This window comes from Apium graveolens, chromosome 4, assembly GCF_009905375.1.
Source record: "Apium graveolens cultivar Ventura chromosome 4, ASM990537v1, whole genome shotgun sequence".
NCBI lineage: Eukaryota > Viridiplantae > Streptophyta > Magnoliopsida > Apiales > Apiaceae > Apium > Apium graveolens.
This window is the reverse complement of record NC_133650.1, coordinates 97,447,968-97,470,319: the sequence shown is the minus strand read 5'-3', so window position 1 is coordinate 97,470,319 and position 22,352 is coordinate 97,447,968. Positions and strand designations below refer to the sequence as shown.

The window sequence follows — 22,352 nt, the reverse complement described above, 5'->3', positions numbered from 1 at the left end:
GATTTCAACTCTTACATTTTTACTTGCCTTTCTTCGTTGAAAAACCCGAGATTAGAAAACACATAAGAAGAAAATTGCTATCGAATTGAAAACAAAACTTGTCTACCTCGCATTTATGCTGAACAGAATATTGCCAGCAGAAGTCCTTTTGCCCTTGCAACGCTGACTTCTACATAAGTTAAAAGTTCTATGTTGACTTTGATTAACTACCAATAATCTCAATTAATTGTATACATATGAATAAACGAAAAAACAGAGCAACTCCCTGATTAGAATTTGTTAAATCAACCAAAATTCACAAATACACTACATCTCAAACTCTTTATTTTGCCTCACTACATATCAAACTTAAAAATACTGAAACTGATTGTAAACTGAGGCACATCATTCTACAGAAATATTCGAACTTCTAAAAATCAAGCTATGCCTTTTTAGTCGTTTTCCTGTTTAGAGGATAGAAAAGACCTTGATCCTGCTAACCCTTATTGAAAGCACAATAAAAATAATTTCTGCCTCTTAGTTACATAATAGCTGCCTTTTTGCCTACACCCAATATTTAGTATGGGCTTCTGAAATGACGCTGCGGACTCTCAGGTCGAATCGGCTCGCCAGTAAAAGGGTCAAATTTGTATGGTTCACCAGTGAAGGGGTCAAATCTCATCTGCGGACGCACTGGTTGACGGTTCGCAGCAGCAGTGAACTGCAAGTCCAGTCCTATTTTTCCATAAGGTGACGAAAACCCGTGTGTAACGTGGGATGAAGCAGGGGAAGCCTCCTGATATTTTCCGTAAGATGCTCGGTTTGACAATGCACTATTTGATGCTCCACTTGGCAATGGATTATCCAATGCTTGATTTGACAATGTATAATCTGATGCTCGGATTGGCAGTGGATAATTAGATGCTCGGATTGGCAGTGGATAATCAGATGCTCGGATTGGCAGTGGATAATCAGATGCTCGGCTTGGCACTGGATAATCTAAGGCTTGGCTTGGCAGTGGATAATCTGAGTCTCGGCTTCGCAATGGATAATCTAAATACATACAGGCATATCTGGATCGGTGACCATCTGACCTGCAAGTTTACAAGATCAAACATAATGAAAATATGTTTTCATAGCACTGAATAAATCTGAGATTGCTCCACTATTCGACACCTAAATGTGTTAATGATTTTTATACTTCTGTTTCCGATGCAATTGTAACCTTAATTTTTGTCATTGACGTTTTATTACTACAGCCTTCTTAAATCCAGATAAATATGAGGGCAAATTCATCAAAATAGACTACAAGTTATAAAGTTACATCCATTCTTTCTCAGAAATGTGCCTTTGCTATATGGTAGAGCATGAAGATTTGCTATATGGTAGAGCATGAAGATAATCCCAATAAAATGTAGAAAAATAGAAGTTCGTGATCTGACTAACCTGGTTGCAGTAAATTCTAGATGTGAGGAAGTAGAATCATAAGCAGGATACTGAGCCCTACTCGAGATGCTGGACAGTTCAGAATCCTTTGTTGACATATCCCTCACTCTTGATGAACTTGAAGGATTTCCATATAGTTCTACTAGTCCTAATTTAGGGACTTGGTGCTGCAACCAGAAAATTTTGTAAATATAATTAGGATATATTAACCATAAATGATATAAAGAGTAAAGACCTTTACATGTTCCCCAAAATAGACTTTTGACATCATGTACTGTTAGAGATAAATTGGGATATTGGTGAAATTAGAATTATATCCTGTATAGAGAGTAAGAGATATAATTTTAAAGTACTACCAAAGGTCGAGGGTTCGAAACCTTTCAACCATTTCTTTAAATCTAATTTAAATATTAATTCTTATATACACAATTCTACCCTACAAGTAATAGGATTAAAAGAATTGATAATTAACATTTTTTTAACATTTTTTTAACATATTTAAAGTAGAGTAGGTATCCTAAGTTATAAAGGAGGTAGTTTGTGATTTATAAATAAATAATTAATGTTTCTTGATTTACAAAGGAGAGAAGTTTGATTTTTTTTTATATATTGTAAATAGAGCATGTATTCAAATTTATAAAATAGAGAGTTTCGAATTATCTTTAAAATATTATAAATATAATAGATATTCTAATTTATCCTCTATAATACAAATGAAAACAATAATTGCAAAGTATTATTAAAGGTCGAGGTTCGGTAACCAACAACTTCAATTCTAAATATACTAAATAACAAAAACTTAATTTTCAAATCATGTCAATAGTATATATATATGGTCGCGCTCAAAAGAATCACTGTTATTGTGAGATATGAGATCCAATCCTAACCGCTCATTTTTATACCCTATATTAATATCTCACTACACATTAATTTTTAATACATTAATATTTTAAAATCTTCTTCTTTCTAACTCTACCACATGCCACCTCCAACCACGCCGGCCACCATTTCCGTTCACCATCAGAAAATCACCGCCGGCAAACATAAAATCACCGTCGGCAAACATAAAATTACCACCAGAAAAGCAAAAACACCGCCAGAAAACGAAAAATCACAGCCGACAACCAAAAATCACCAGATTCGACTACTATTTTTTTCCACTAGATCCGGGCACTATCTCTTCTTATTAACTCCGACACCAACGTCAAAACAGAATTCACCCTATTTGATAATAAAATACCACAATTAAATTACGTAATCATTTCATTTTATCACCACCACCCACCACCACCGGAATTACTAAAAATTTAAAATATCACCATTCCATAATCATCAAACATTACCAAATTGTATAAAATCACCAAAAACAGAACAAAAATCAAATAAAAATCAAATCGGAGTACTAGTTTCAGATTTGAAATTTATGTGTAATCGAAAGGAGGAAAGGTTGGCCAGAATTTCATCGTAGATAGTCACTGAAGATGAGAGAGGGAGAACAGATCTAAGGAGAGAGGGAGAATCAGATCGAGAGTGGGGGAGTGGTGGCGGAGGGCGCCGGAAGAGGATGACGGAATATGTCGCGAAGGCGGGATAAGGTGGATGATGGCGGTAGGGTTGGTGGAGAGAGAGAGGGAGGGGTAGAATAGAGGAGGTCGGAGCGGAGACGGCAAAGCATCTATGGCTGATGCGTGGTGATGATAGGTTGTGGTGGTGGTGGGTGGTGGTGGTTGGTTGATTGGTTGTTGGTAGGGGTGAAAGAGATGAAGTGTAAAATAAAAATTAAAATGTGCGGTTGTGATTAGATTTAGGTATAAAAATGTGTGGCTGAGATTAGATCTAAGTTCTCACACTAGTAAGGGTTCTCATTTAAGCAAGTGCTTATGTATATATAACACAGAAGAAAAAACCTCGGGGGTAAATTATAAAAATTGTGAATTACCATACATAAACTACTAAAAATATGACCAAGCATTGCACAGGTTATAAGCTACTATTATAGAAGAATATGATTTGTCTCTATTGTTAATTGTTATTGGCCCTGTTTGGAAATTAGTTGTTAGCTGTAACGGTTTGAAATATCTGTTTTGCGTAGCAGATTGAGTTAGTTGTTTTGCCTAACTGATTAAATTTAGGAATAAAACTGTTTGTTAAATAGATGTTTCAATTAGATTTTTGTATTATATACCTCAAAAAGCTCATACAAGTAAATTTTTCAAAATTAGCTTTTTGGGACCAAAAAACTATTTCAAAAAGCTAACTACCAAACACTAATATTACAGGCTTCATTTGGTCAAACCTCTAATTTGATTCAAAAAGCTATTCTTTTGCCAAAAAGCTAACTTTCATGCAGGGTCACTATACTTGTTGACCAAGTCTTGTAATCTATATAATATTAAATTATTATGAATTAGGAAAACATAACCTTAAGAGCATATTTATCATGGTATCAGGGCCTAGGTTATTGAACATTACGCGTGATTGTGGTATTAAAGAATCCTAAAAGAGTTTGTGGGTGCGAGAAAAATAACACTTGCAAGAGTTCGTGGGTGAGAAAAAAAAACATACGATGAGTTCGTGGGTGTAATTTAAAAAAAAAGATCAACAATGATGATGAATTTGTGGTGGGTTTGAGGAAGAGACTGTGCCAAATCAGCGATAAAAAATGAAAGATTTTAAGAAGAATCGTGGGGGAAAATATAATTGTGGCAGCAACGATAAAGATAACGACAAGGACAAAGATGATTAGAACGAGAATCAAGACATGATCTGGCGTAGCAGAAGTGTTGAATTGTCGATCAACGTCACAATTCTAGTTCAGCAATATAGAATAAACAAGAACATTGACAAGATTTTGTATTTTTTCTTGTTAGTAGTATGAATCAATCAGAAGTACAATAAGTGCTTACACATATTTAAACAATCCTACAATAGTTAACTGTTTAAAGACACTAGGCAAACTCCTATAGGTTGATTTATTTCAAACAAGTAATAATAATTACTTATACTAACTGCTAGTAACCACCAGGGGTGATTTCTCACCTGAATCAGTTTTTAATAACCACTCATAACTGACCAATAACTGAGTGAAAGTTATTATGAATTGATCTGCTGAGAAAGTTATGACTTCACTGAGTGCTGTACTACATCATCCTCCCTGTCTTTTAAAAGACTTGTCCACAAGTCAATTGAAGGCAGCAGACTTTCCATATCTCCATGATACTCGTAAAGGTCTTTGACGTTAAAACTTTTGGAAATGCCTAATTCTTCAGGAAGATCAACTACATATGCATTGTCATTGATTTTTTTGAGCACACGAACCGGCCCAATCTTTTTAGCTTTAAGTTTATTGTAGGTTCCTGCTGGAAATCTTTCTCTTCGTAGATGCACCATGACAAGATCTCCTTCCTCAAATAATTTAAACCTATGATGTTTATCAGCCGCCTCTTTGTACTTTGCATTGGCCTTTTCCAAATTCAGTTTAACCTCTTCATGAAGTTTTGCAATCTTCTCAATCATATGATCTGCAGCTATACTCTTTCCGGGGAGTTTTGGTAAAGGTACCAAGTCAACTACATGTTGAGGTATGCTGGTATACACAATTTGAAAAGGAGATCTTTTTGTAGATCGATTAATGGAATTATTATAAGTGAATTCTGCTTGAGCAAGCGCCAAATCCCATTGTTTTGGTCTATCTCCCGAAATACACCTTAAAAGATTACCCAAACTTCGATTTACAACCTCTGTTTGTCCGTCAGTTTGAGGGTGGCAAGTTGTGCTGAATTTGAGACTAGTGTCGAACCTTTTCCATAAAGTCTGCCAGAAGTGACTTAAAAACTTGCTGTCTCGATCAGAAACAATGGACTTTGGAATACCATGTAAGCGAACAACTTCTTTAAAGAATAAGTGTGCAATATGAGAAGCATCTAAAGTCTTTTTGCAAGGTATGAAATGGGCCATTTTAGAAAATCTATCAACCACTACATAGATAGAGTCCATACCTCGTTGAGTCCTAGGAAGACCAAGCACAAAATCCATGGAAATATCAACCCAGGGTGTGTCCGGAACAGGAAGAGGTGTATACAATCCAGTGTTGTTTGAACTTCCTTTTGCCGTTTGACAAGTGTAGCATCTTTGGACAAAACGATTCATGTCCCTTTTTACTTGAGGCCAATAATAACGCTCCTCAACTAAAACAATACTTTTGTCTCTTCCCATGTGTCCACTAAGACCACTTCCATGAAGTTCTCTAATGATATGCTCACGAAGAGAACTTCTCGGAATGCATAATTTATTCCCTTTGAATAGAAAACCTTCTTCAAGATGAAAATCAGCAACTTTCAATCCAGATTTAGTAATTTTAACCCATGTTTCGCCAAAATCTTCATCTTCAGCATATAGATCTTTCAAATAATCAAACCCAATGACTTCTGCTTTCATTGAAATCAGTAAAGAAGCCCTACGGCTGAGTGCATCAGCCACCTTATTTTGCTGGCCAGATTTGTGCTTGACAGTGAAAGTAAATCGTTCAATGTAGTCAATCCATCTTTGGTGCATTCTGTTAGAGTTAGTATTGCTTTTGATATTTCTCAAGGCTTGATGATCAGTAAAGAGTACAAACTCTTGATGAATCAAGTAGTACTCCCAATGTTTAAGTGACTGATATATCGCATACAACTCTAACTCATAAGTTGTCCATTTCTTCCGCGCATCACTAAGTTTTTCGCTGTAGTAAGCAACTGGTCGTCCATCTTGAGACAACACTGCCCCAATACCAACAAGGGAAGCATCACAATCAACCTGAAATAATTTCTCAAAGTTCGGTAAAGCAAGAACAGGGGCTGCTGTTAGCTTTTCTTTGAGCAGTTTAAAACTTTTCTCAGCTGCATCCGTCCACACAAAGTGTTTCCCTTTCATGCAATCTGTTAGTGGTGCTGCAATAGTACTAAAGTTACGAACAAAACGCCTATAAAATGTAGCAAGTCCATGAAAACTTCGGACTTCACTAATACTCCGTGGTCCAGGCCATTCTTTAATAGCTTTAACCTTGTCTTCATCAACATGAATACCATTAGAAGACACCACATAGCCAAGAAAGACCAGGTTGTCCGTAAGAAAGCTACATTTTTTTAGGTTCACATATAAAGTATTCTCACGCAGCACACTAAAAACTTCCCATAGATGGTATAAATGATCTTCTACGCTACGACTATAAATCAGGATATCGTCGAAGTACACAACCACAAATCGGCTAATAAAAGGTTTTAATACCTGATTCATAACTCGCATGAAAGTGCTAGGAGCATTTGATAGACCAAATGGCATTACCAGCCATTCGTATAAGCCGTCTTTAGTTTTAAATGCAGTCTTCCATTCATCACCCGGCCGAATACGAATCTGATGATACCCGCTTTTCAAATCAATCTTCGAGAAAATTTTGGAACCTTCCAAGTCATCCAACATATCATCTAACCTTGGTATTGGGAACCGATATCGAACAGTGAGTTTGTTGATTGCACGACTATCAATACACATCCGCCAACTCCCATCTTTTTTTGGAGTTAGTAAAGCCGGAACTGCACATGGACTCATACTAGGTCGTATTAGGCCCTTGGATAGCAAATCCTCAACCTGATCTTGAAGAATTGCATGTTCTTTTGGACTCATTCTGTAGTGAGGCATGTTTGGCAAGCTAGCACCTGGTACTAAATCAATACCATGCTGAATATTTCGCATAGGAGGAAGAATACTTGGCAACTCATCCGGCACTAAATCTTTGAACTCGTTCAGTATAGGTTGCACCTGAGAAGGAACATCAATTGCAGGTTTGTTGTTTCCTTTGATGACAAGAGCATAAATTTCTCCCGTCTCCTTTGAGTCTTCAAGTATGTTGCTAGAGATCAAAAGATTATGCCCATCTTTTGGAGGAAATATAGATTCTGATGACCTTCCTAATGGAGCCAATACTATGCGTACCCCATCTTTGTAGAAGCTAATAGTATTATCTCTTCCCATATGAACAGAATTGACATCATATTGCCACGGTCTTCCCAACAACATATGGCATGCATCCATGTCCACAACATCAAACCAAACTTCATCTTTATAACGATTACCAATACTGAAAGCAATATTACATCTACAAGTTACCCTTGTTTCTCCAACCTCTTTGATCCACCCGATTGAATATGGTGTAGGATGTCTCTCTACAGGCAATTGCAACTTATCAACCATCACTTTTGAAACAATATTCTCGCTGCTTCCGCCATCAATGATTAAATCACAAACTCTTTCATTAACCGTACACCTTGTCCGGAATATGTTGTTACGTTGAGTTTGTTGTTCATTATGTGGAGTGTAAAGTAACCTCTGAATGACAAAAGAAACTCCTTCATCAGGTTGAACTACCTCTTCTTCTTGTTCTAATCCCACATCATCGGTCTCATATTCTTCTTCATGAGTAGTTAAGGTTACTTGGCTTCTTTGAGGGCAACGATTTGATTTATGTCCAGGCTGTCCGCACCTATAACATTTATCACTTGTAGATGGAGCATAAGGGTTGGCAGACGTGGTATTATATTTTGAACCAGTTTTGGTAATTGCAGATTTTGATTGTGAAATTCGGTTAGGATAATTAGATTGAGTGCTAATCGATTGTGCAGATGTTTTTCCAGATTTTTGTTGGTGAGTTGTTCGGTAATCAATAGCAGGCTCAAGTGTAGGCTGAATTGTAGGCTGAATTGAGGAATTCGAAATTTTTCCACCAAAATTGCGGTTTTGAGGCTTCTCAGTCATTGTTTCAGCCCTCAAGGCAAGGCGCACTGCATCTCCCAAGGTATGGGCATTTTGTAAAGCAATTTTGTCTTGAATGTTGTACTTCAACCCACTTATAAACCTTGCCGCTTGTTGCGAATCTGATTCAGCAAGGTCATTACGTGAAGCCAGCCTGTAGAACTCTGTTGTGTAATCATCAACTGAACGGTATCCCTGTTTACAATTATGGTACTGCTGAAATAGAACTTGATCATAGTCAAGAGGTAAATACCTGTTTTTCAACATCCGTTTCATCTTCATCCATGTTCTGACGGGAGGCTTACCCAATCGAGTTCGAGAAAGTTGCATCTGATCCCACCATGCTGAAGCGCCGCCCTTCAACTTGTAGGCAACATACTTCACTTGTTTTTCTTCTGGAATTTCCATGAATTCAAAGAACTTTTCTACTTCTGACAACCAATCAAGGAAATCTTCCATGTGAAGTTGACCATTGAAAGAAGGCAAGTCCATTTTAACCTTGAAATCATTCCCTTTTTCTCGGTTATAACCATCTCGTTGAAAATTGTTCCTCCATTGGTTATTTCTTAAATTTTCTGCCATGTTTTCCAGTTCTTCATCACTTGAATCTCCATTATGCATCACATTCTGCCTATTTCCCGTCCTAACAACTGTTTCTCCATTGTTTCGCTGGTTTTGCGAACGATTTTCCCTACGAAAGCCATGAATTCCACCCTGAAACGCAGGTTGAGTGGTTGTCTTCGTAAGGTTGGTTAAACCCGCTACTAAGGTCTCAATTTGGCGCTGGGTTTGCGTTTGAGACTCTACGAGCCGCTCAACCATGTCGAGGGTTCTTCGAGCAACGTCAGAATCATCCCTCTCACCCCCATTACCACCATCGATAGCCATCAGACCAGGAGAAAACAAGGCTCTGATACCACTTGGCGTAGCAGAAGTGTTGAATTGTCGATCAACGTCGCACAATTCTAGTTCAGCAATATAGAATAAACAAGAACATTGACAAGATTTTGTATTTTTTCTTGTTAGTAGTATGAATCAATCAGAAGTACAATAAGTGCTTACACATATTTAAACAATCCTACAATAGTTAACTGTTTAAAGACACTAGGCAAACTCCTATAGGTTGATTTATTTCAAACAAGTAATAATAATTACTTATACTAACTGCTAGTAACCACCAGGGGTGATTTCTCACCTGAATCAGTTTTTAATAACCACTCATAACTGACCAATAACTGAGTGAAAGTTATTATGAATTGATCTGCTGAGAAAGTTATGACTTCACTGAGTGCTGTACTACATCATGATCACAACAAGAAACTTAATTGAAGTGGGTGATTCTGTTGATTGAAGTTTGAAGCGAGAGATTCTACTTCCTTTTTTTTTGCAAACTCTCGATTTTGAGTCTCGTGAGTTTGAGTGAGGGTGTTGGATATAAATTAGGATATTGGTAAAAATTAGAATATTATAGAAGGATTTGATTTGTTTCTATTGTTAAGAGATATTATACTTGTTGACCAAGTCTTGTAATCTATAATATAAAATTATAATGAAAGAGAAAAGCATAACCTTGAGAGCATATATATCATGTACCTTAGAAATTAGGGCCGTAAGATATGCTTCCTTGTTATCTTTATCGGCTCCTGATATCATGAACTGCAAAACACAAAAATGCCAATATATTAAGTAGATCGAAATACAAGCCCTAGCAACAGCACTACAATACATTTTTTTTGTGGCTGGAAGGACATTTGGAATGACGATAACAACTTGGAAATAAAAATATATATAACCTGGTCAAGGACAGATATGGCAGTAGATTCGGGTAGCTCCTTAAGACTTCTTAGACATTCAATGTGAATCTGGCAACAATAGAATTATAAAACATTAGCATGTAAAGCCAGAGGGGGGGGAGGGGGTTCTAAAACTCAGCAGTGACAACATCAACAAGTAAGAGTAAGATATAAGGTTAGTCAGTTCCCGCCGTCAAAGGGTTGGCTAAGACTTGGGTATAATTTCCCGGGTTATGGCCTAATTTCCCAGATTTTGGGAAGAAATTGACGTAATACCAACTTTGCGTTTTGTGGCCCTCTTTACCACCGTCATACATGGGGCACCATATAGGCTTGCGCTCAGGTGAGAACAGTTTTCTCACACGTAGCGCACTACAATTAATTGTGCTACAACTTTTTAGAAGTGCAGAACAGTATATGCAAAAAGTGAAGAACATGATCTCATGCTAAAACCTGTTCCCCATAGAGCGGGCCTGCAATATATATTTTAGTGATGCGCATACATTATATATGGGCATCAATTAGATTTATTTGCACAGACAGGGTTAGCCCAATGGCTTGAAACGCACGGTCATCGTCAAGATTGGTAAGGTTCGAACATATTTCATATAACCAAACATTAAATTAATGCTTACCAGCTTCCACACATTGTTAAATGAACAATTTATATTAAAATGCATATTACCACCAGCAAGGATTCCAAGCGAGAACACTACAGATGAGAAACAATTTGTTCTACTTGGCGAAAGAGCTCACTTATTAATTATATGGCTACACAAATTGAAAAACGTATAAAATCAGTAAAAAAGGACACCTGCCGCATTTTTGTCATTTTTTCTTATTTCCAGGCAGAGGACTGGAGGATGCTTCTCATTTATTTATTTTAATACACGACTTGCACACTTCTTAACCAGATGCTCAATGACTGTATAACCTTCATACATTCACATACTACCTTCTGACATCCTAGATTGAAGAAGAATTCCTTCAGGCTTCAAGAGAGGAAGTGAGGCTCTCAAAAACAAACCCAAGGCGAAACGCAAAATGCGGGAAACATGGATTATAATCCTGACTGCAGGATGCATAACACGATAAAAGTGAAAGAAACATGGGTGCATAGTTGCTAGCAAATGATTTCTACTGGACAGCACAAAAAACAGCTGCAACTTCTCAATGTTTTCATTTTCATACAAGAATTGTTCTTAAAAGAGTCGTAAAAACATTAATTAATCATATGGAATTGGTGAATGACTAGTGCTTTAGCAGAACATGAAACTCCAATACAGCTAAAGACTTGCGTACATCACCAACTGAAGCTTCTGTGCTAACAAGTTTAACCCTAGACAGCACAATGACTTGGATCCTACCTCTCTTATGCATCACATAATTTTCGAGAACCTAAGGACATAAAGATAATATGAATAGGTACTGACTCGTGAAAAATATACATCAGCAAAAATTATAAACTTATTCTAAATATTCCACGCATCACAGGGGACGTGAATAATTTATACTTAAAATCCAGTCACCTCAATCGGGAAGCATGAGAAAATTATCCACATCAGAAGAAAGATACTCATAGTATGCCCAATCAACATATTATGGACGCAACTGATACAATCAAACTAATAAGTAGTGCCTGAGAAAATATGCATCAGTTTATGATTTGAAGACGTACATCAAATCTAGTAGCTATACCAAGCCGTAATATCCTAAGTAGACGCTCCTTTACGGTTGCAGGGAGTGGAAATACAGCAGCTTCATAAGGATCAACAGCTATTGCTTCCTGATTTCAAAAATAATAATTATACATCAGCAACATTAGAATAGAAAATGAATAGGATTGCTACATACTAGTCCTCTAGCAACTTGTCCCTAATTATTTCATTTACAACAGTATAAAGAAACAAAAACCACCATTAGTATAAATTCGAAATATGCAACCCAGAGGCGCCCAGAGAGTAGGGTGCTCCTTAAGGAACATACACCATAGAAGCATAAACTGGTCACACGAATATGAAAAAAAATTGTAGAATGTAGAGAGATACCTAAATAATATAATGAATGTGATTTGCTAGCTCACAATCTCTGCTACTTCCCTAAGGATGTGATCTGTTAGCTAATAATAATATTATAGAAGAATACCTATATTGATGTATAGATGTGACTACAAACGGGAAGGATTTCTTACAATGTATTAAGCACCATTCATCAACCCATAACCAGAAAGGGTAGCACCAAGATTCGAAGGAATATACTTAATACATGATTGATCTAGGTCATAACAAGTAAATATCCCATAAAAGCTGTCGATCTCCAGAAACAAACAAGTCATAAGGATACATAGAATCGATGACCTCCCCATCACAGATCACCGCACATTCCCTATATAGTACATCAATCATCACTTACCTGTGAAGAGCTTAAGAATCCTACGTTTGGCTATATGACTTGCATACTTCCAGAACCACTGATAAAATTCCATCAAGAGTAAAGACTAAAGACCATATCTTGCAGTAAGGAATATCAAAGACAGTGTATATTGTCTTACACATTACTATATGAGAAAACTAGCAATAAAAGTCTCAAGCACTACTAAAAATGCTACACTTGCAGCAATCTAAATGAATATATTTGCATGTGACTATCAGTGAACAAAATGACTTCATTATATCAATATTGGGATATTTCAAATTTGTATATCTGTTAATACAATTACATTAGACATTAGGTTCAAAATTCCACAAGGTTGCACATGACAAAAATATAAAATGAATGAATCACTTTCTACAAGTTCTCATAGCAAGAAAAAGATGGGAGCAGAAGGTACTATCCAACTATAGCTTAAATGGTCAGCATGTCACCTGTAGAGCTGTGTCATCAAGACCAACAAACTTGATAGCTGGGTCACTTCTTACAAGCTTCGAATGAACTAAAACCTTATTAGGTTTGCTTTGAGGTATCTCACGTCCACGTTTCCTACTTTTCTCCATAGGCCTGGCCACTTCAATCTAGTAGTGCAACATGTCAGAGACTGACTTTACCTCAGATATTCTACTTTAATGCAAAATTACAAATTTGATTTCTGTTAACTTACAGAGAGCTTAACTGACGGTCCTCCGTTTGGCCCCTGGACTGTTTTTCCATTCATCTCCCTGATTGCATCGTCAAGCTCCTATACCAATATATAAAGAGACCAGAAATATTATTCTAAAGGTCGCTAGTATAAACTAGCAACTACCATCTACGGAGCAAAGAGAAACACATAAAAATACAAATCATTTAATCTTTATGTTGAATAAGTAATCGACTGCATCACAAAATAAAAACGAGTGTCTGTTTGGCAATGTCATCAGTACTTTAAGCATATAAGTGATTAATCATTGCAGAGATTTAAGGATCTGAAATTACAGTGCTATATTTTAAACTTTTAATCCAATGATTCGAATAGGTATCTGCATAAGCAGGCTGTTTTACTGGATCCATGATATTCGTAATTATAGAATTACCAAATGTGCCAACAAATAAGAAGGTAATAGGGAAACATAACAGCGTTTAATAAAATAAAGAAGATTACTGGGCAACTTACTGATCGCTGAGCAAAGTAAACAAACCCAACTGGAGAACGTGTTTTGTTAGATATGATCACTTTCTCCACCTGAAAGATTCACGCTACAATAGTACTCTTCTTTTGTAAAATTGTTAAGTATTTGACAATTTAGTTTTAACATGAATAAACCTGTCCAAAAGGAACAAACAGTTTCTTCAAAAAGTTTTCATCAGCTCCTCCAGGGAGATTTCTAATAAATGCAATTGTGACCTGCAAGTACAGTGACGAACATCAAAAGCTATTTAAACCTTCAAAAAGGCTAGTGCTATTTCAATTTTGAAAGATGATCGATGATTCCAAAAGCACCTTTGCAAGCTCTTCGGGATTAACTTCCGGATCCTCTTCAGCCCATTCCACAGCTGGGTGTACCACTCCACCAAGAATAAACTCTGGTGATGAAGCTGCCCGAAGTGCTCGTGCAGCAGCCTGTTATTGAGAATTCCCAAGGAGGTGGTTTAATTTTCTGATATTATGATATCAATTTAGATATGATAAGTTTGATACAAAGCTGATTAGATTCATAACTTGATAAGAGAAATTGCATTGTACAGCAATATTAGTTATTTGGTGAAGTTGTAAGACCAATGTATCATTGATCTCTACTTTGGAGGGGGTTTTGATATGCTGTTGCATTGTGTAAGTAATCTTATTTAACATGATGGTTGATAAATAGAATTATCAGCTAAGTTGCTGGAGTATTGTTTTGATTTACGTACAGCATTCATTACTGCCCCCATTCACTTGAAACTTGAGACAGACTTAATGCACATAGTGATAGATGCTGATAAAATATGCAAAGATATTTCTTAGTCTGAACCAGAGAATATTTTGGTACGTCAGCAGATTGTCGCAGAACAGTGAAGTCTATGCTCAGTCAAAGCAGAACTTGATGATGCACAGGATGAGCAAGTTTTGACATATAAAAATCAAACACGGTATGCATAAAGGCTACCCTTACAAAAAGAGGATAAAGTTCAATAGCTAGAAAAACAGATTTCATGGCTTTACAGCCAAAAGAGTCTGCTGTATAAGTAACAGAATCAGGAGTAAGACACTAGTTGAATTTTTAATGTTAAAATCAATCGTTATCAATATTTTTGATATTCTGGTATGCTCAATCAGTGACAAGAAGATGCATGTGCCTCGACTTGTATCAATCGCAAAAAAATATAACATAAACACTAATAGTTAGCAGAAACAAGAACTAAGAAACCCTCTCACACGTCACAGATTAGTTGGTAAATATGCAAGGAATACCATAGCTATTTCATGTTTAAATGATTTCATAAAATCTGGCAAGTGGCAAGTGACTAGAATTAAAATGCAAAATATGAGCATGTAAACAAAAGCGGCCTTATGATTTATTGCCCAAAATATATTTTAGAATACATAAAATAATAAGAAAAATTATGTCAAATTTGACTAATAGTCCATATCCTCACAGATATTAAACCTTTGTTAAGTTAAAAGACTCTATAGACTGGATCCAATGGCCATGTCTTGAAACCAAGTAGGCAAGAACAAGATTGTTGTAGTATAAATTTGATTGAAAGTTGATATTCCTATCTTTCAAAACAAATCCTACGATCCAAAATATGGAAGACATGAGATATTGATCTCAAAAACTTTGAGGTAATTGAAAATGAAACAAAAAGTAAACACTTGATGAATACCATTCACGAATGCTAAAAGAATTTGATGTCCGAGAGGAACTTAAAGAAGGAATCAAGGTAAGAATATAAAGCTATAGTGATTAAACTGGAGAAAAATTGATACCTCTGGGTATTCCAAACGCAAAAGGAAAAAACTGATGGATCACAACTCTTAAAAGAATAACTCAGATCAATTAATCAAGTCTAAAGCTTCAGAATATGAGGATTTCATTACCCCTATTGAGAATAATAACCTGACAGAACTACTTAATAGATTAAGGCCCATAAACAACTAAGTTTCTTATGAAAAACCTATATAAACATTTATTATAATACCTAGCGCCACATATATACATAAAATTAATACAATAATTTTCTCTACAATAAATATAACTAGATAAATTAGTAATAACTAATAGATATAAGAAAATCTTTTACATTTACTTGTGTTCCAGATCAGAATGTCAGGAATTAAAAAGTTAACTACACATTGCAGAAAAAATAAATAGGGATATATTGCTTCTTTTTTTCTCTACTTAAATACAATATGTACTCCTTTTTGGTTATAAAACTATGACAAAATTGCGATAAGTGATCCATTATCAATATTTAAGATATAACGCGAAGCAATTAGAATGCCCCGCGAAATTATGGATAGGTTTGATAGAAGCCCCCATTCGGCAGGATGGCCATATAACATTGAGTTAATTATAAGTTGATATGTAGTTCTTCTTTATTTATTAGAGGGTGTCATCTTTGTAGCTAAACCAACAACTTGGGCCATAAATACAATTTGGAAATACTTACTGAGTGTATTTAAACATTAAACAAGTCAACTATTAAGGTTAAGTAATAGCACGCATTTATTACTCAGCATGAATTCCTTTCACGATTTAGTAAGAAAATTCATTGATTAGTATTTTTTTGGAGTAATGTTCATAAATGCATATATAAGCTACCATATTTTAATTTTTAACAGGTTTTAATATTTTTTACGGATTGATACTTTATATATCTGTCTTGCAGACAGAAACTGGAGATAGTCCAATGATATATTCTCATTGCATTTCTCTTGCTACATTATGTCAAAGTTTCATATTTGAGATAAAGTAATATTTTGGGACTTAATTTAATAGATCATATTAAGACACAACAATCTTTTTATCAAGGTTCCACATTATTTTATAAATTTTGGCCTATTATTATACTTAAAGCAAAGGCTGGAAGCGAAAATCAAAACCACGACCCTGAGCTTCTATCCTGTAGGATTTCAGATGTAATAGGCAAGTCAAATCTCAAGCAGTTCATTTTAACAGTTGTAAGAATGCAAATTAAAATTGCATGTATCACGAAAAAACTTACTGCATGTGATGAGAACTTCACAAAGGCGAAACCTCGATTTTGTTTCTTTTGACCAGGAGGGCTCTGTCCAGTGCTAGAGGGGGTTGCAAGATCAACAGAGACAATATCCTCAAAAACCTAACATATAACACTATCAGTCCCAGACGTCACATTCACAACTACTTAGAGATACTAAAATGTAAGCAATTAAAGGAGCACCTCCCGCACATAAAGGATAAATTCAGCAGCTGTCCAACCTGAGGTACAATACAAATATTTCAAAGCGAATACGAGATAAAAGCCAATTATGTTTAATGACGATTGACGTGCATGAAAGAGAGATATCAGATATTAGATATTAGATGAAAAGGTAATAAAAGTGCAAACTAACAGAAAATAATAGCGTACAAGAAATGAACTTTTCTATAACGTGAAAGAAACAGGTCATCACATACTAAGGTTTATATAAATCAGAATACTGCTACTAGACTAAGATAAAAAGTATCATAAATTCACATAAATCCACTGAACAGCTTTAACCAGGTAAAGATTTCGGCCAGCACACATCTGTTTAAATTGTTGAAGATATTAAAATCACCCACACACCTCACAATGGTAGAGTAGCATTGACACGACTTACGAGCACGACTAAGATATAATGGCTTGCAATATCAGTTTTCCTCAATATAATTATGTAAATCAATCTTTAACATTTGAGATGTATTACAACCATTTAAATGCAACAAATTACTGTACATGCATTATAGTTAAAGTTAAAATATCCATACATAATACAATACTGCAATCAAATGCAACACAAGCATAGGGATCGTGACATAAGCATCATGAAGTCACCATGATATCACGCGTCTATTCCAAACTTAGCGACCAACTTTTAACTTTTTTAATTCAAATCGCTCAAGCTCTTCATCGTAAAAAGGTAGTAAAACGCGCGCGCGCACACACAGTCTTTAATGAACTACTTGGATAAAAAATCTAGAACATGATATAATTTATCTATAATTCTTTAAATACTCAATATTCCTACCAGTATATCTGTTAAATGTTGGATATACTACTATCGTATATATTGCATTTTTCAGTTTTTCTAACTGATACAAACACTTAGCAATAGCACTAATTATAATGTAATCTTATCGAAGATGCATTTCGGGAGGCACCCACGAAAAACACCACTGAGGTCGAAACTAGCAAACAGCACGCACTATAAAAATATATATAAACCAAAAATAACTACCTTTGTATAGGTTTCCCATAAATAAAGTATCTTGCTCGCTTGATGGAAGAACACCAATCTTTTTTCCATCCAGCTGCAACATGTAGGACAAGTAAATTAAACAAGTTCCAAGACATATCATGTTACACACACATGCAGAGAGAAAGGGAGAAAGAGAGAGAGGGAGTGGGGCGGGCCAGGAGAGAACATCAATAGTTAAAATAAAATGAAATATCACATTTTGTTAATTAGAGGACATCCTAGGTAATTACTAGAATATTTTGCTGACATCATGTTTACAAATCATAGGTTTGTTTGAACAAGGAAGATTTCTGACAATCAAATTATGGAAGAAGAATATTGATGAAGATAGATAACCCTGTAGGATAAGTTTTTGCGATAAATTGGATAGCGTGGAATGTCCCAACAATATGATGGTTAGACTGCAAAACAATTTTACAACAAAATTGCTTTAACATTTCATTTCTTCAGACTGCTAGCATATTATCATGATACACAATTAACAGCCCACCTCCTAACACCTTGACATGATATTACAGTTCTTTTAACTCGGTAGTTTAAATATTGAATCATATTTAAAACCTAGGAACTAATATTCTCGAATTTTAATATAGGCATTATGGATGGATATGTAAATTGTCCCATAGAGTGATCACATGGTAATCACAAGTCAAGCCTCAATGCCCAAGTACCTTCAAGAAGACTAGTCGAAGTTGTCCGACTAGCCGTAAAAAAGGTCGTTCAATTATACATGTCTTTATTAGATTTAGTATAAAAATAACTAAACACATTAAGTTCATAACTTAGATCAAAAGTAATATACAAATTAATTCAAAATAAGCATAGCTACTACATTATAACATCCAAATACCATATATCAAATATTTCCAACAAATCATAAACACTAGTGATGACAAATAACATGCAAAGTCAACCATCTCAAAATCCTATTCATCTCCATCTCCTTGTGTATTTGCATTGGTTAGGTCCAAAGATGGCACACCATAATCATGGTTATCACGATGCCGAGTCGAGTTTCGAGACGGCCGAGACTTCGATAAAACAAGTCTCGGTGATAACCATGGGGTCCACTTCTCAAACTAAGGCTTCGTCCAGTGGATACCCCTCATAATAAGAGCTCAAGGGCATGGTTGTCACGGCGCTCCACTACTCGCGACTAATCGACCAGTCGAGATTATGTAGTCGACTGATCTAGTCGACTTGAGAAAACAGCATCTTTCTGGCTACTAGTCGACTGGGCGACTAGTCTGCCTCCGACTGCTTTATTTTAAAGACCCAAACCCGGTCAAACCCGGTCCAAATCCATTTTAACCGAATATTTCAGCCCTAATTTCTAATATAACAAAAGATACGGCCAACCGAACAGCTGCAAGAGTTATTCCACTTTCCAGATCGAGACTTCAACCTAATTCGCACTTTCAAGTAAGCTTCTTCTCCTTCTTCTTTCATATATATATATACACACACGCATACATATAGTTATACATATATGTATAATAGTATAAGTATATTATCATATAATTTATAACTATATATACATATTATGTATGTGTATATATGAATTTGTATGTATATATATACAAATTTGTATGTAGATATGCTCTGTTTCTACTTATTGGCTCTGCTTTGAGTTGGTTTTTGAAGTTATAAACTTATTATTGTTTTAGTTAATACAAGAATGCTTGTGAATTATTAACAGCTGCTGTTAGAAGCTTAAGATGACAGATTCAACTACTGAAACTTATGATCCATCCAAGGATCCGGCGGGAAAGGCTAAATCCTCCAATCCGGCATGGAAATATGGATTTTGGCCTGATTTAAGTGTCAAAGATGTGGTTCAATGCACTCTATCTACATGGCAAGAAAATGCATTCTGGAGTACGGAGGTTAAAACAACATCTTGCCAGTGGTTTTCCTGATATAGCTGTATGTTCAAAAACAATGCCGGAAATAATAAAGGAAATGAAAGACTATATGCAAAGCTACCTGAGAAGACTGCTAAGAAGCAACATTTGCATCTACTGACTGAAGAAGATTATGAAGAACAAATTCAGCCTAGTGTATGTCAACGACTGCTTCTAATACTTTGCCAAGTTCAGGAACTAGATCAAAACCGAAGGCAGGTTTTCAATTTGTTGTACCAAGTTCAAAACCATCGAAAACAATTGCTTCCATGATCCGAAAGACTCCCGAAGAAGTGGTTGAAGAAAGGCATACTAAAGGTCGAATTCAAACCCCCCTTGAAAATTGTACAAAGTCCGAAGAAGAAAAAGAAAGGGTGAAAATGCATATAGCTAATTTATTTTATGAAAATGGTATTTCGTTCAATGTCGCACACTCAAGGAGTTACAAAATTATGACCGAGTCTATTCGGCAATTCGGACCGGGTTGGAAACCGCCAAGTTATCATGAGTTAAGAGTTCCCTTGCACTAAAAAACAAAAAGAGAAACGGACAAGTTAAAGGAAAAACAAGAGAAAGCTTGGAAGCATTATAATTGTACGCTTGAGTCAAGGGTTCTATTCCCAATGGAGGAAAATCTGTATGTTAGTTAGAATTTCTTTAAACAGACCTTGCCCAAAATGAAAAAATGGTTTTAGGTTTTAGGAGAGTTGACAAATATCAAGAACTGTTAAGTTGAGCTAAAGGGCATCGATCTAAATCATGGTTTCGTACAAATAACACACACATGCAAAACGATCAAAATTTTGTTATACCAGTAGTCCAGATTTTTCTTTCACAGCTTTGTCAGCAGCTGATTTTGTTGCAAAACGCACAAAGCAGAACCCCTGCAACACATTTCACGAAAACAGCAAATTTAGAGATTTATATAACTTATAAATTTTAAAAAAATGTTATTAAATAACATTAATACATCATTAGGAAAAATTAAGAGAAGCGGGAAACAAATTTTGCAATGGTAAAACCTTTAAGCTGCCTTGATGATCCTTTATCAGACGTATTTCTAGGATTTCTCCACAAGTTGAAAATATCTGAAGTACAATAAACTATAACTTGAGAATGGCTTCACACAGCAGACTAACTACAAAATAAATATACAACATGATAAAATCTAACAAAGTACACTAAGCCCGAAGGGGATGTATGTTTTATAAAATCTAACGAAAGTAGTGACTTAACAACTACATAACACTTCCACAATCCGTTCAGTCTGACAGCTCATAACAGAGACTTACCACACTTATCAATTAGATATCGCAAAAGCTCTAGCACCAATGCACATTCTATCTAAAAATATAATAATGATGATGATCATACGCAGCCAACTAAAACAGCAAAAAATACCTCTCGTATTTTATCTTCGGTTAAAGAACGAGACAAGCCACCAACAAAGACCTCCGAACCTTTGAGAGCATGCTCTATTAACAACATCACAAGCAAAATGCTAAATAAACACGAAGCTCGATAAAATAACAATGTACACATTGCACACACATTACGGTAAAACTAATCATGACTATAATAAAACACTAAACATACACAAATTATTTCATATATCAATTACTTGTAAATGATAAAAAGAACTTACTGTTACCGGACGAATGGTTCTCCGATGAGTTGCTCATCTGTAAAAGCCACCAACATCAATCGTCATATACAAAACTATAAAGTAATCATTTTTATATTCATTCTAGCAACAATTGAATAAACCCTATAATTCAATTGCTGTAAATTGAATTTATTAACAATTCACGACAAATTCAAACAAAGATTAAATTTTCAAAAATTAAAAAGCTCAACTTCAATTTACCTCCTCAGGCGCTCGATTGATAAGCTTGGCGTGAGAGCTCTCTCGTCAGGCTTTGAATTTTGATGATCAGATTCTGTTTCTTGAACTTCAATACTTTATTTGGGCTCTAAGGCCCAGTCGCTTTTGTAATTGTTCATTTGGTTTCGTTGTCTGCAATTTTTTTCTATGGCTAGATTTGTAATATACACGGCAGTTTTAGCAAAATTATTTTTTTGCTAAAAATAATTTGTCATGAGCCAATTTATTCATTTGAAATTACAAATTTACCGAATTCTTCATTACATTAAAAAATATATATTTATAGTAGAAATTGAACTTGTGTCTAATCATTAACATACACACCTTATTAGTTATTACCACTATGCCACTTTTCCATATTAGTTCTCAATCAAGCAAATAATATGTGTATGTGAGTCAACCATTTTATTTATGTGACATGGAAAATATACTCATATTTTTATACAACACGCTATTTGTAGGAATTGAACATGTATACGGCAATCAATATGCACACCTCAATACCACCACCATGCAATTTACCTGTTATGCCCAAAATTGGGTACAAGTAATATTCGGGTCAAAATCGGGTCAATTGGATAAAATTGGGGCAAAATTATGAAAATCACCTCGAGTTAGGGCTTGCTCCCTTTCTGAATAAAAAATGGCACGCCCTCCAGGGCAGGAGATCAGGC

At 35.5% G+C, this 22,352-nt stretch overlaps 1 protein-coding gene across 1 annotated transcript; it reads right to left on the bottom strand.

The window, feature by feature from the left end:
- Nucleotides 1-213: 213 nt before the first annotated feature.
- On the bottom strand, nt 214-21,819 carry LOC141718492 (uncharacterized). Its single transcript, XM_074520876.1, has 18 exons — nt 21,661-21,819; nt 21,439-21,475; nt 21,195-21,268; nt 20,816-20,881; nt 20,606-20,677; nt 17,869-17,941; nt 16,830-16,867; nt 16,632-16,748; nt 13,924-14,043; nt 13,747-13,827; nt 13,597-13,665; nt 13,105-13,182; nt 12,872-13,018; nt 11,686-11,793; nt 10,008-10,076; nt 9,808-9,870; nt 1,426-1,592; nt 214-1,073 (listed from the first exon to the last, which is right to left on the bottom strand). Exons 2-18 carry the CDS (start codon nt 21,473-21,475, stop codon nt 557-559), a joined length of 1,896 nt encoding a protein of 631 aa, XP_074376977.1. The 5' UTR covers nt 21,661-21,819; the 3' UTR covers nt 214-556.
- Nucleotides 21,820-22,352: the final 533 nt, after the last annotated feature.

Bases quoted from the DNA above. Each gene is read 5' to 3' on its own strand.
- LOC141718492 (XM_074520876.1), bottom strand. From the start codon at position 21,475: ATGAGCAACTCATCGGAGAACCATTCGTCCGGTAACA. The intron at 16,868-17,868 runs GTAGTTATTTTT...ATTGTACCTCAG, and splicing joins TATGGGAAACCTATACAAAG to GTTGGACAGCTGCTGAATTT. The intron at 10,077-11,685 runs GTACGTCTTCAA...TATTGTTGCCAG, and splicing joins GTATAGCTACTAGATTTGAT to ATTCACATTGAATGTCTAAG.